Source organism: Mauremys reevesii, linkage group 11 (assembly GCF_016161935.1).
Source record: "Mauremys reevesii isolate NIE-2019 linkage group 11, ASM1616193v1, whole genome shotgun sequence".
In the NCBI taxonomy this organism is placed as follows: domain Eukaryota; kingdom Metazoa; phylum Chordata; order Testudines; family Geoemydidae; genus Mauremys; species Mauremys reevesii.
Window position 1 is genome coordinate 57596462 of NC_052633.1, and position 15272 is coordinate 57611733.

The 15272-nt window shown below is 38.4% G+C and overlaps 1 protein-coding gene across 1 annotated transcript in view; it reads left to right on the plus strand.

Annotated features, from left to right (window-relative positions):
* LOC120374201 (von Willebrand factor D and EGF domain-containing protein-like) overlaps nt 1-15272 on the plus strand; it is a 240959-nt gene that overhangs the window by 192399 nt on the left and 33288 nt on the right. The window contains exons 22-25 of the mRNA XM_039493496.1: nt 367-1284; nt 13382-13477; nt 14260-14355; nt 15135-15230. Coding sequence (XP_039349430.1) covers nt 367-1284; nt 13382-13477; nt 14260-14355; nt 15135-15230 — 1206 coding nt within the window. The remainder of the gene's footprint in view (nt 1-366; nt 1285-13381; nt 13478-14259; nt 14356-15134; nt 15231-15272) is intronic.

The window sequence follows — 15272 nt, forward strand, 5'->3', positions numbered from 1 at the left end:
GCTAGTGTGCCAGAACCACTGCCCATCATGCTAACTATACTGTCTCATCATTTCCTTCTGCTCCACCTCTCTGTGTCCATTTGTTGTCTCTCATTTTATATTTAGACGGTATGCTCTTCATGGCAAAGTCTTTTTTACTAAGTGTTTGTACAGTGCCCAGCACAACTGGGCTCCTTGGTGATACCAGAATCCAAACAAACCAACAGTTATTCAGGACTTATTATAATGTCTCTTCCTGTGTATAGTGGATTTCATTCTTCTGTGTTGATGATACCCTGTTACTTATTGATTAAGATGATGTGTCATTGTTCTTTTTGTGGAATTAGACCAGTAGATTTACTGAAACATATCTTCCTTTAACTCTAGTGTCAAGATCTTCCTACAGTCGTACAGATACTGCCAAGAGAGGTAATACAGATGCTAAAGGCTCCTACCAAGAACAAGTTGACATAAAGTCAAGAAATATTGATTCTAAACTTTCCCAGGCTCAAATCCCAAGACTAGAACACACTTACCTTATGACAAGAAACCACACAGTCACCGATATTCAATCACTTATCTTGAAAAGGAGGATTTCCCATCCTCAGGCATCAGATACAAGAAATACTGATCCAGACTCCTCACTACTTCAAAGAGCATCTTCCCATAATAAAGTAAAAATAAACAATTCTACACAGGATCTACTTCTGCTTCAAGAATCTAACCCCAAAGCAGCAACTGTCAGAATGACAACCCAGATCTCCTCTGATTATAAGCTAAATGTTAGATCACATGCAGCTGGGACTATTTCTCCCCATCCTGATAAGAACACAAGTTTATTAGTTACAAGGCCACATGCTGTTCAACGGATCCAGCCAACATTTGACTTTTCTCCTGGAAAACGGTCCAGTAGGATTGCCACTACAAAGACTAAACCAGCCCATGCTTTTAGAACAGACCAGCCAAGGACATCTGCTTTGACAGCACCACTAACCTCTTCATTCCATCTCAGAGCTCCTTTTTCGGGTATGGCTCCCCAAAGGGCTAACTTCCCAGTACTTCCCGGAATGTTTGTTCAAGCAAGGATTCCAGAACAGACAACTGCAATCAGAAAGTCATATGCCTCAGTGGTGGATCACTTGGCACTATCAAAAACTATTAATGGGCTGCTGCATCTGAACAAGAAAATCACATGTGCTAACACACCATGTTTTAACGGAGTGCAGTGTGACCCAGCCAAAGATGGAGGATTTAAATGTGGCCATTGTCCCCCTGGATACAATGGTGATGGAATTACATGTCAAGGTAAGAGAAAAAAGAAGTTGCTGAATACCGTTCAATATTTTCGATTTAATCGCTGTGCAAAATTATTTTTTTTATTGTAAGTTTGTGGGGTTTGTCAGTTGGGATCACATTTTTTTTCAAAGCCTGGTTTTCTTTTAAAATAATTAAACTTGTTTTATGGCTCAGAACAAACAGCTTTTTCCTAAGATGAATGGTATTTTTATTTTGCCAATGTCTAATCAATAGAAGCAGTGCACCTGATTTTGATTACACTTACCATGACTTAAGGCAAGAGTCATGCTTTTGAAGTCAATGGAATTACAATCATGTAAAATTGATGTAAGAAAGATCTGAATTAGGCTCTAGAAGTCCACACAAACTTCATATGCCATGGACAATTTAGGTTTTGCTAAACAAGAAGTTTCTGCAACCTTGGAAAGCAATTTTAAATCCCATCACTAGTATTCTGAATAGGGAACTGACCTTGCCACCTGACATGCATAGTTCCAGAAGCGTATTCATAATCTATTGACTCATTTATTAGACAGCTTAAAGGACCTCAGAGAAACAATAGTATTATATACTGTTTAAAAGGAGTGAATTCACTTACCTATCATTAAATCCTCTGTTGAAATCCCTTAGAAAAGCCAATACAGTAACTACCCTTGCATTGCTAAGATTAATAGGCAAAAATGTTTGCATTGTCTGTTTAATTCCCTTTTACACTCACGTTCTCATGATATGCACACACAAATAATGGGCCAGATTCTGCCCCCCACTAAGGTTGTTTTACACTGCTCCGGGAGTGCACAGCAGCATTCAAGCTGGCTTTACTGGCTTCCTCTGGCTTCACACAATATGGTGGAATCCCCAGGTGGGGTACAGCAGCTGTAGCCAACTCTGGACCATGTAGCAAACTGTTCCCCGCCTGGGGGAGGCATATTGGAATCTATCTAGGAAAGGGGACCACACCCGGGGCACAATAACCCCCAGCTGTTTCCTGAACTGGCCCAGGAAGGGTACACAGGCCTAAGGCAGTGCAGTCCTGAGGCTGCCCTATCTTGCACCAGGGACAGGAGAGATACCCACAAGTCTCAGGACCATGGCACTCCCAGAGCCATACTTAGTACAGATGGCTGGTTCCCAAATTCTGGCCTTACAGAGACACACACATCTTCTTTGTATATAAGCAGCTTATCAAGTAGATTGTTATTTTTCTTCAAATATATAATTTAGCTGCCATTCCTTAGCTCCCTCTCTTCACCTTGGATCACTAGACTTAGTGAAAATCCCTCTGTAGAGTCCTTAAGATGAAATCCTTTATTACCAACATCATTCTCGGTCTCAGAGATTGATGATATAATACACAAACATCCTTTATTTTTCTCTTGCTGCTAACCATGTCACCTGACTAAATAAAAAGTCTGTCTCTTCTGTGAGCAAGTTCCATCAAAAGTTTTACTGTGCACCTGCCTGGAACAGGACCAAAAATGCCTCCATTCCTGGATCTGCCTGAGGAACATCTATTGTACCCCCAGCTGTTGATGTTTCTTTCCATGTCAAAAGCAGCAGACTCATCCTGACAGGGAGTGGAAAGATGATGATAATTCCTTGCATTAAGGACTGCCATCATCTCTGCTAAAACGCTTGACAGTCCAGCCAGGACAGTACTGATTTCCCCTGAAACAATAGTTCCCTTTAAGAACAAACAACAAAACCAAGCAGATGATCAAAGCTCGAATGACTTCCAGATTTTTGAAATCTTTACACTTGGATGCAGCATCTCCGGTATTGTGATCTAACAATGAGTGAAACTGCCGACAGCCTCATACCGTCTGCTGAGAGCTGCCACCATTTTATTTCATAATGGAATTTTTTTAGATAAAGGAAGCAGCCCATCTGTAGCAAGGTTTGATACCTGTGGTGCTTAAGAAATATGACCTGTGCTTAACAGGAATGGCTGAAAATATTCCAAGATAATATATATTGCAATATGTGATGTTTATTTTGTGTGACAGAATCCAGACTATTTTTTTAAAATGTGTGCTCAAAATTAGGACTAAGGGAACTGGTTTGGGGCAAATAAGAATCAGCCCAGAGTTTAATATTTCTCCTGAACCAAACCAACCTTTTTTTGTTGTTTTTCTTTCCTCGTTTAGGACAAAGACTTTTCTTCTCTGACTCTAACCATAGCTGTGGCTCCCTCCTCCTTTGAGATCCTTCATTAAGAGACTTTTCCATCCAAATAACCCTCCTACTTTTGAATGCGCCAGGCAGATTTTTCAATGATCTTAGCTCAGATGTAGGTATCTAAATGAAGTGGCCAGATTTTCCAAAAGTGCTGCAGCTCTGACTGAGAACACTGTCTTCAGCAGCTCCCTGATGGTGTAAGCGGGAGCAGGGCTATAATCTTGCCTTCACCCTGCTCTTTCTGGTACCACTAGCTCTGCAGGCAGAGTGAGAGTCCCCTCTAACTCTCCTGCACTCTTTGGCATCAGCTCAGCCCTCTGCAGGTGAGCAGAGAGGAGGGCCCTTCCCCATCTTTCACTACAGCACCACCATACTTTGGACCTAAGTCCTCAGTTTGTAAAGGGCTTCGTCCTTTCTGAGTGGAAGGCACTAATATTGTTATTTATTAATAGTTCAGTGTTAAGATGAGATAGTGAGGCCCTATAGCACATCATGGAGATAGAACCTCTTGAAGGGTTGAGAAGGAGAAAGCTACAGTCAGCCGCAGAGTTACAGAAAGGAAACAGGAGGGCCAGGGGCCTATTGAGGTTTGTGTACATGTACACAAAGGAGTGAATTTGCTTGTGCTAAAGAACTAACCTACGTTGTGAAGTGAGGGAAAGAAACTTAAAAAAAAAATCAGGATCAGCGTCAAGTGTCCTTAGAGGGTGTGTCTACACAGCAAAGAAAAACCCACGGCTTGCCCATGCCAGCCGACTCGGGCTGCAGGGCTGTTTCATTGCTGTGTAGACCCAGGCTCAAGCTGAAGCCGGGTGGGAGGATCCCAGAGCTTGGGCTCCATCCCAAGCCTAGAAGTCGACACACCAATGAAACAGCTTCACAGCCTGAGCCCTGCAAACTCAAGTTTTTCTTTGCTGTGTAGACATACCCTTAAAGGACAAGGACTGTATTGCCAATAAATGACAGCGGTACACATTCCGCAGGTCCGTGGCACACTGCTCATCACTGACCAAGTGTGTTAGACATTCCACAACGTTTACAGAGCTGTTATTTTTCAGTACCTCTTTTTAAACCATATCTACAGAATCAGAGAAACAACAGATGAAATCAGTTCATCTAAGCCATCCCTAGCCAAAACAGGATTCTTGTGCCATATATCCTCACAGACGGGTGCTCTGAAATGTTCACTGTGATAACTTTTAAATCATAATGAAATATGTTATTTATGTTCTTGCTTCCATTTCCCGCTGTACTAAAGTGATGTAGGCCTGTAACTTTAAAGGCATTTTAACTACTAAAATATGGAAGGAAATGCTGTTCCTCCTCTGGGGTTAGTTTTATTTAACAGGGTGTATACAGACAGTAATAAGTGACGAGGAGCAGCTGTTTAAGTTATATAGGATTCTTTAGGGTACCCAGGGATGGTGCTTGTACCGTAATTTTCTATCCCAGGCGGATCATTTCAACATTGGAAATGAGGTTAACAGAACATTCTGTTCTGGTATTTTGTTATTGGCAGATCTACACCTTTAGAATCAAGAACATAGAATTCACGCCAAATGCATGGCCCAACTCTTAATTCTCCACCCCCACGCATGTTCAATGCAGAGTTACTGACAGCTAACAATCCTTGCAGTAGGGGCAGGTAGAGGTCAATCTCTGTGGAATGCAGGCTATTTCTTTAAATGGTATTGCCTTAAGAAAAGTTTGAAGGAGTTTTTCATTCTAATCCCTTTTTAAATGGGCACAAAAGTTTCCTGTAGAAAATAAAACCTATTTTGGAATAGATATTCTCTGAAAACATGATGTCTCTAGAGTTCTGCAAAATACGCTGGTCTTACAATATTCCTGGGTGGAGGAACGACTCTAGAACCCGTGCACTAATAGTCACAACTAAGGATGGCCACTTGTCAAGGAGGAAAAGTCACAGCTTTTCATTACCAAATGAATAATAATTATAATTTGTTTAATGGGAAAGGAAAAGCCACTGGAAATGGAATTTTGACAGCAGATAGTCACAACTGATTAGATTGGGCAAAAATTCAAATACATTTTTCTTGACATTAGTCTGACATGACATTGTGCACAAAATCCAGAAATACTGCCTAACTAGAATTGTCGCTACAGTGTCGGCATTTTTAGTCATGAAATAAAAGTCTATTTCCTATTTATTTCCCAGCCTGAAAGTCATTCTTATTACTTTCCTATTTGCTATGATGGGAGATTATTTTAGGAACAGTGATCAGAGCTGCCATATCATCAAAATCTAATAGCTTTTTTAATTGTCCTGATATATTTATGAAATACAGCCCTGTGCAAAAGGCCTAGACATTGTTTTGCTTGGCAGTGTTTTCACCAGCCTTCTGCAGAGGGGCATGTGTCACTCTGAAAGTTTAACAGTTTACGCTAGAAATCAATGGTTCCCAAACTTTAACAACCTGTGAACCCCTTTCACTAAGATGTCAAGTCTCGCGAACCCCCTCCTAAAAATGAATATTTCCAGGGATTTCCTACTTTACCTGAATATAAGTTATAAAAGCAGTGATCTTGGAAATATAAAATTTGTTTTTATGATATGCTTATTACACATTATTATTTATCATTACAGTATTTTTATTACATTATGAAAATAACAACACTCTTCCACGATCTCACTTTTGTAGCTTGTATCACTTTGAATAAACCTGTTATAAGACAAGGCTCCTATGTTTCATAAAGGAGTATCAGATGTGAAACAGCATGAAGGTATTTAAGAAGCCAACTCAAAGAGTTCCTCCTACACAAGCATTCAGGTCTTGAGCAGTCCAGGCAAACAATGCACGTTAAAACAAAGCTTAAACTTGTTCTTCATAATAACTTTAAAAACAATACTAGCTGCCTATTTAATTTCAAAAACAGCCAAAAATATCCACCTCCCTTGCCATTTCTTATAAGGAGTCTTTAAGTTTAAATCTCATCAGTGTGATAGATATGCTTGCTTTGATCTGCTTAGCTCTTGGAAGTCCAGGGGCTCTGGGTTGCTGGCCTCATGCTGCCCGAGGTTCCTAGGGACAGCTCTGTCCGCCATTAGGAAATTTTTTCCCAAGAACCTCCTGTAACATTTTGCGAACCCCCAGGGTTCTGCACTAGATATACTCTTTGGCTCAATTCTGTGCTGAAAAGTACACAAGTAACCAAGGGTAAAATCTGTCCATTACTATCTAACTCAGTGATCATTTTTGTGTGTTTTATTGGTTCCTATAACTTTTATTAAGTTACTTTATTATCTGTTTGTCAAAATCCACGTGGAAGGAATATGGAATGTACAGCTCCCAACACATGCCCCTGTAAGATTGGGTACACTGGCTACAACTGCTATCTAGGTAAAAAGTGACTTAGATTTCATTGTATAATCTATCTCTTCTTCAGCTGAGTCAAAGGTACTTATGCCCCTAAAAATGCAGGATTTTGTGAGATTTACAAAAACATCTAGGTGAATTAGGTGCTTAATTCTCACTGACTTTGAGAATCTGGCCTCTAGCCACCAACCATAGTTTGGAATATGAAAAGGATGAAATATTTACTCAAGGTGATTCTTGCACACACATACAGTGGTTGAGGTGGTATTTGAATTTGATATTTTTCCAGGGTATATTGGAAAGGACTATGTGCCAATGGGGGTTTCAGCCTTGGAATCATAGAATATTAGGGTTGGAAGAGACCTCAGGAGGTCATCTAGTCCAACCCCCTTCTCAAGCAGGAGCAACACCAACTAAATCATCCCAGCCAGAGCTTTGTCAAGCCGGGCCTTCAAAACCTCTAAGGATGGAGATCCCAACACCTCCATAGGTAACCCATTCCAGTGCTTCACCACTCTCCTAGTGAAATAGTTTTTCCTAATATCCAACCTAGACCTCCCCCACTGCAACTTGAGATCATTGCTCCTTGTTCTGTCATCTGCCACCACTGAGAACAGCCGATCTCCATGCTCTTTGGAACCCCCCCTTCAAGTAGTTGAAGGCTGCTCATAAGGATCATCAGTATGATTAGCTGAATACTTCTCCCGCCCAAGTATTCCATTTCCTGTGATTGGGTGTAGGCTGTCTTGGGCATTGGTGGACCTCAGTCCTTTCTATCTGTTGTTTGGTTCCCAATCCAAAATGTGCATTAGCTCACTATGATACTTTAATCTTTTAAAAACAATTATAGTCAGCTTCATTAAGCTGATGTTTTTAATGTTGCTTTTTTGATAAATGTGCTAGATGCTCATAAATACTTTTTACAAATGGAAATGAATAAAATACTCTTCTTAAATGCAGTATATCCTGACCAAAGACAAACGTACTGTACTAGCAATGTTGAGTTTGATTCAACACACATTGAAGTCAGTGGAATTCTTTCCATTTACTATAATGGGAACTGTATTGGGCTCTACCATGGCAAACAGATTGCCAGTCTAAAAATCTATATTTTTCACTTATACATTTTTGTTATACACCTTCCCTGTATCTTCTTTCTCTATGTGCCCTAAATTCAAACAAAGGCTTCAATCCATTTTTATTCAAATGGAAAATTGTGGAGTTGGATGCTGGCCAAATTCCTTTTTTTTTTCCCCCTGTGCATATTCAAACCTCATCTCTACCTATCGGAGGCTTGTTCCAGTCATCTGTGTTGGAAGATAAATAATTTTACAATTGTTACAGTAAACAGTTTCTAATGATGGTCTGTTCTGATGTTGCTTAGTTCTCTCAAATGCTGAAACAGAATAGTACATAAGTGAAATCAAACATGGACCCTTGATTTACTGGAAAGTATGCAAGTCCTCAAGTCATAGTATATATAGGCGGCATATCCATTACCTAGATTTTAAGTAACAGGTCTATATCATGTAAGGAATTTGTAGAACTGAGTCTCAAAATGTGCACAGCCCCTGATATTTGCAGGTATTCCAAAGGGTATAGTGGCAAGACCTGTAAAAATGGTGTGATCTCATTTTAAAATAAAAATTAAACACAATGAAAGTACTTTCAGAGGTGAGGGTTGTGGTAGATTTTTTTTAAAAAAAAAATCTGATGTTCATAGAAAACACTAATAACAGTTCAACTTATCATCTTTGGATTTTAAATTATAAATATTATATAAATTTGACAGCAAGATTGACTATTTCTCTCAATAGTTCTCTCCTTATTGAAATTTTATGCCATCCAAAAAGGTTTTAAACAAAAAAATCACTATGATACTTTTGTACAATTTATAAAATGTTTGTGGAAAATTGTGTTTCCTAATATAGAGGAAATATGTTTTAGAAAAGAATTTAAAACACACAGTGTATTTCTATTACTGAGGAAATGGCACAGTAGATGCATTTCTTATACTATGTGATAGTGCATGCTCTTTCTCTCTCTCTCTCTCTCTCTCTCTCTCTGCAGCTAACATGCTGTTTTCACCTTCTGCTTCTGTCCAGCAGCAGAATTTCTTTAACCTATATTTAATATTAAAATGTCACAACAAGTGTAAAATGTTTTGACATCACAAACAGCATGTTTTTTCCACAGTTCAAATACATCTTAAAATGTGGAAAGGGCAGGACGAAGAAAGTCCACTGAAGTGGACATAATTACTTGATGTCTTGCATGCAAAATACACAGTGAAAGAAGGAATAATACATTTGAACATCACTTAGTTTAAATTGCCTGTCATAGTACTTGGTCACACAAGTTTTATGTAACCATCTTCACACATATAATAAAGCACATGGTCATGTACTTTAAAATCATGGTACACTGCTGCCTGTCTTTAGACACCTGTGTGTTCAGAAAAGTGCATAGTGTTTGAACATTGTTCATTCCTGATTAATAAAGAAAATCTTTGATGCAAATGCTATCCCTGTGTTGCAGTCTTTCAAACACACATGCATACAATAGATTGACTCCTGCAATGGCTCCTAGTTTCCAAGCTATAAGACTCCCACTGAGTTCTGTAAGCTTTGGATCAGGGTGTTACAGTCCAGAAATATGGGTTGCTATAGTTACTTAACATAATTTAGGATCAATGCCAAATATCTTTTCTTTATAAATATCCATTATTTCCCTCATCTGCTTCCACCAAGTATAGTTATATTCAATAGAACAAGTTACTCTAGAATCATGAAAATCCATGAGACACCATGAGTTACTCCAATAACTATCATAGGTGAATGAATTAGTTCAGATAAAGTTTGGGAAAGATTTATGTGTTAAACTTAAACTAAAGCTACATAAATCTCTTCAGATGTTTGAGAAAAGTTTGACTCTCTCCTCTCCTCCTCCCCCCATCCCAGGCCCCTTATCATGCACCTCTGCACTTCCTGATTTCAGCCAAGCCTGGAATTACAAGTGTTGACACCAATGGAGTTGTGCACTCTTACATCAACACTGAATTTAGCTTCATGTCACAGCTTACATGCATAGTATGGTCCCAAAGCAAATCAGCTAAGCTCTCCAGTCTTGTGGATTTCAAATTCATAAAACTATATTAATGCAGTATTGAAGGCTGCATAGTTAAAAAAAATCACAAGAAATCAGGAAATGTAAACATTAAGATTGCCATTTGCAACTACATAACTAATTAATCTGAGCAAGACGTAAACCCTATATCTTTGACTTACTGTAGCTACATAAACAAACACAAATGCACTCCATAAAAATGAACTGAATTTCCTAAATAGCCTGTTGACAGACTTGTTAAAGGTTTTTGGAAGTCCAAATAAGTTATGTCAACCACTTCTCCTTTATCAATTCTTTTTTCGTGACATGCTCAAAAGAATTCTAATAGAGTAGAGACACTTTATTTTCCTTTACAGAAGTCTGGTTTACAATGTTATATCATGACATGCACTATCAAGAGAATTAGCTTTTCATTGTTTGTTAACTGCTACTCCTTATCTCCTGTTTTAAAAGTTCCAGTAATTCAGACAGCAAAAACAAGACTATGATTTAGATGACCATCACAATCCTAAACTGAAAAAATGATCTCGTTATTTAGTGAATAGTTACGACTGATAAATATACTTGCAGAAATCCAGACAGTCTATGTACCATTTGCAAATGGAACAAGGACACATTTGTTGTTTAATATATTGGTACTTGGCCATACAGCTAATTCTTCATAAAATCCATATACTGGCAGTGGAACTGGCTTCATTATGCTAAAACTGATGCTAAATATTTGCTTACTGATATGCCTTTTTATATCTGTGCTATAAATCTGAGGCATTATCATTTTTCAGCAATTCTCTAAAGTTCTATTGATCTTAGAAATTTGGAATTAAAAATTTCCCCAAACAGTTTATCATACCCATGAGCCTCTGTTGATCTCTTTATGTTTAGGAATTGGTGTTTCAAGAAGTGCTTTTATTTTATCTGGGTCAGAAATTAATCCATCTTTGTTCAACTTGTTTCCACTACAGATACAGTAAAAAAAATGCCCCAAGATTATGTATTTCACACACTAATTGCATAATTTGCCTATATCTTTCATTGTGTTTAAGGACTTTTGACCAAATTAAATAATCATCCAGTACAACTTCAACACCAACGATATGCATTGAAATACCTCAGGAGCAGAACGAATACCAAGTGGCATTCCTTTAAATTGTTAGTATCAAAGTGGTTTATTAAAATCACTTCCTTAGAGTATGCCTTCTCTTACATTTATTACCAAAATGCATGTCCTGCATCTGACATGGAATATTTTTTGCTTCCTAGCACTTAGTTGCCACTTAAAGAGTTTTGAAAGGATAATGTTCACACTATGGCTTTATGTAAATCATGTGAATCCTTGCATCTTGTGGATCCATCTATACTTTATTTAGCCTTCCAGTTGCATAGGCTGTGTGTGTGTACCTTTTCAATACCTAGTTCACTTTATTTCATGTTATATATATTTTTCTTGTCAGCGGGATCACAGCAGTTAATGATTTGTTAGTCTTTGTGTGCTATTCTCTATCCAGATATCTTAGGTCTAGGAAATCATCTCAAATGTCTCTCAGTATGCTTTCTGCTACTTTTTATGTAATTGTGTGGTGTGTACACCCAACATTTTTAAAATAACTTGGTGGCATAATTTTTCAGATCCAGCATAAGTGGCAGGTGTCCATTTATCTTTTGAAAAGGTATTGTCAAGTGTTACTGGTTTTAAGAACAAGTTGTAATAGTTACTTTCCCTTCTAGTAGTACTTTATTCTTTGAATGTGGAAGAAGCTTTGTTTTAGATTTAGGTAGTTATAGATTATATATTTTCCTTGGAATAACATTGCATTATCTTCATATCCATTTTAACAGATACAACTCTGCCATTCATGTTTAGATTTGTGGACCAACCTGCTGTTTCTTGTGTACTCCATGTACTTACAGAATGATCTAAATCAATGCCTTGCTCTTTGCCAAGCACGTGGCTACATTCATTTTTAATTGTGTGACGTATTTCCTCTTGGGTTAAATTCATCCCTCAAAAGCAATGGGTCCCCAAACTGTGGAGCAGCCCCCATAAGGGGGCACAGAGGAACACTGGGGGACACGGGGGGGGGCCAGGCAAGCCCCCAAAGGGGGTGGGGGGAAAGCGCCACTCAGCCCCACTCTGCCTCCAACTTCCCTCTGGCCCCAGCCCTGGTCCCAGCCTTGGCCTCAGGCCACGGCCCCACTCCTAGCTGCGGCACCTGGCTCTGACTGTGGCTCTGCTCACGGCCACTACCTCAGCTCTTGCCCTGGCCCTCACCCCGGCTCCTGGCCCCAGCTACAGCTGGGTGGGGAGTGGGCGGCTAGATTACATTACGTGTAAGGTGAGGCGTGACAGAAAAAGTTTGGGGACCACTGCTCTAAAGAATGGATAAGTGGGAACTAAGTGGTACATAGGCCTTGTGCTGGTCCTCTGTAGGGGGTGAATTTCCCCATTAGCATATACAAATTTTGGATTTCAGTAAACTTTTTAAATCCTATTTTGGATTCCGCTCATTTCTAGCCTTTCCCTTTGAAATCATGCCAAGTTTACTAGTAGCTTATTTTGTACAGAGTCACTGGGAGCCTGAATCTACATGTCAATGTTTCAAGGAGTTTCCTGCAGCATCCTGCTTCTGACTAGTCATTTGTATTACACATATAAACCTCAGTGTTATTGAATCACATAGTTCCCTAAACTCACGTTTACTATTTAAACTGGCTCATAATAGCCTTCATTTCAAATAAAAACCCACTGTCTCGCACAATGATGTTTTTCTGGGGTTGCAGTGCTTCCCAGGTTTATCTATGATTTGTACCATATGCTTCCTCCTATTCTTCCTTTGGTAGAAAGCCATGGCATGCTACAATATCACATCCTGTGGAGAAATGTATTGCCTATGGTTTAGTTGTTTTCTCTGCAGACCCCACATTGCTGATTAAAAATTCAAAAACTGTTGCTTAAATGGAGAGCATTTTGCTACAAAATTTCCTTGCAAAGCCATTGGACTTGGAGGAAGTAATTACTCCTTCTTTGGTTCAGTACAGCTCTGACACCATGTAATGTTTACTGAGCATTCTCAGGTCAAGAAGAAATACCAAATACTTTTTAATATTAACTGCACAAGCAATCTGTTCACTGCAAGTCTTCTAAAACATTTGAAAATATCTAGTTCAAAATGTGCATGCTCAGAGGCTTAACACGGGAATTAATATGCTGTGGTCACTCCCATACTAATATTATATCATATTTGCATTGTTTCTCTCATATCATTAAGGTGATACCTGTTTTTCCCACATAATGGTATTGTAAGCAGCCACTTTGTAGAGGAATATTTTAAAATAATAATGATATTGTAGGAAATGAAAAAGTAGTGAGTATTGGGCTCATAAATGCATAGAGCTCCTTTGCTCAGTCTATTATGTAGTATTAAGTTGTGTTCCTTTATTCACTTGTCTAATTGTGATTTGTATAGTGTTGTGTGATCCACCTTGTGAGCATGGAGGAACCTGTGTGGCTCAAAATAGCTGTTCCTGTGCTTATGGATTTGTTGGTCCAAGATGTGAAACAAGTATGTACAAGTCTATTTAGTCTTTCACTCCCATTTTGGCACTTCCAGAAAATTATAAAAACACAAAAAGCCTAGATTTTTCCTCAAAATTATGATTGAATAGAGCAGGAAAATTGAAGTATAATATATGTAATGCACTGGCTAAACCATTTATTGGAATATGTTTTACAAAAGTACATTTGTATTATGTAAAAATATGCACATCTGTATCAATATTTGTTACATAAAAGCACCTATAGTCAAAAAAGCTTTATTTACAGTAACGATTGTGAAATGCAAGGTTGTGTGAGTGAATACAGTCATACTAATTTGAAGAATATAAACAGGCAAGCTTCGCCATTAAGATTCATGTTATTGTGCTAAACAAGTTACAAAATAGGTTCAATATATAGAACATCGGGGTGGGGGAGAAATCAGCCTTCAAACCACTTTATATTAGTTGAATGGCAAAACATATATTACAGTTTCATGACTGCAGTCCTTGCATCTGATTTAAATATCAGGTTGCCTTGGCAGAGAAATAATTGTAGCTCTGCAGCAGAATAGTTGAGATACATAAAAGTTAAGAATTTTAGATGCAAGACTTTGTCAAAAATGTGAATGATAAAAAACCCCCAAAGGGACAAATTCTGCTCTCAGTTTTACCAGCATAAATCCAGAGTAATTCTTTTAGTTGCAGTGGAGTTGCTGCTGAATTTGTATCAGTATTACTGATAGCAGAATCTGGCCCTAATCCTTTGCATGTTTAAATTTACCGTTGAACTCAATTCCTTATTTTGCAGTGATATGCAATAGACATTGTCATAATGGTGGGAAATGTGTGTCACCAGATGAGTGCAAATGCAAAACTGGATGGAGCAGTCCTTCTTGTGAAACAGGTAAACATTTAGAAAGCATTGGTGTCTCATGCATTCATTTCTCTACCTGAAATCCATGTGGTTTGCACAATATGCTGATCATACTGGGAATTACTACAGGAATTAATATTAAAAAAGAAATGAGGAGCTAGTACTGAGCATGTAAGTATGAAAGAAGAAAATGCCTTTTAGTGATGGAGAACGCACATTTTGATTTTGTAGGTGATTGTTTCAGAAGCCATGGTAGCCTATAGTTTCATATTTTTCCAGCCTTACACATCTGCATTTAATTTAATCTGAAATATCCTAGTGACCCTTAATTTCTTTAGACGCTTAGCACTTGCGATAATGTAATTCTTATGAAACAAACTTTCTGTAACATACTGAAAGACAAAAGAGTTAGAAAGGAAAAGCTATTTTAAATGGCCACTATACTTTGAAAAAGTACAAATCTTGGGCAAGATACTAAAGTCAAAGCAAATGAATTGTGCAAATCATGGCTAGACATCTGAAATAAACTATTCAAGTATATCTTTAATCCCACCGGATCCCCAAATGCTTTACAGCTACACTAAGACATCACTGAAATCCAGCCACTGCTAGGACAACCAATACACTACACAGCAGACTTGCTAAACAAATGGGGCGGTTTTTGCTAGCATTGGAGAAAACCTGTTCAAATGAAATGTGCTGGGATATCTTTCAGATTTATGCAGAAGCAAAGAGAACCCAACTCCTAATATTTTAAAACTAAAAGAATGAGAGTAATTGATTTTGATTGAATTTCTATTTATATCCAGCTATCTGTAGCCCTGTTTGCCTAAATGGTGGAATCTGTGTACGCCCAAGTACCTGTGCTTGTCCTTATGGCTTCTATGGACCCCAGTGCCAAACTGGTAAGAAAGTTCAATATATCACATGGATAGTAGATTCAGGAT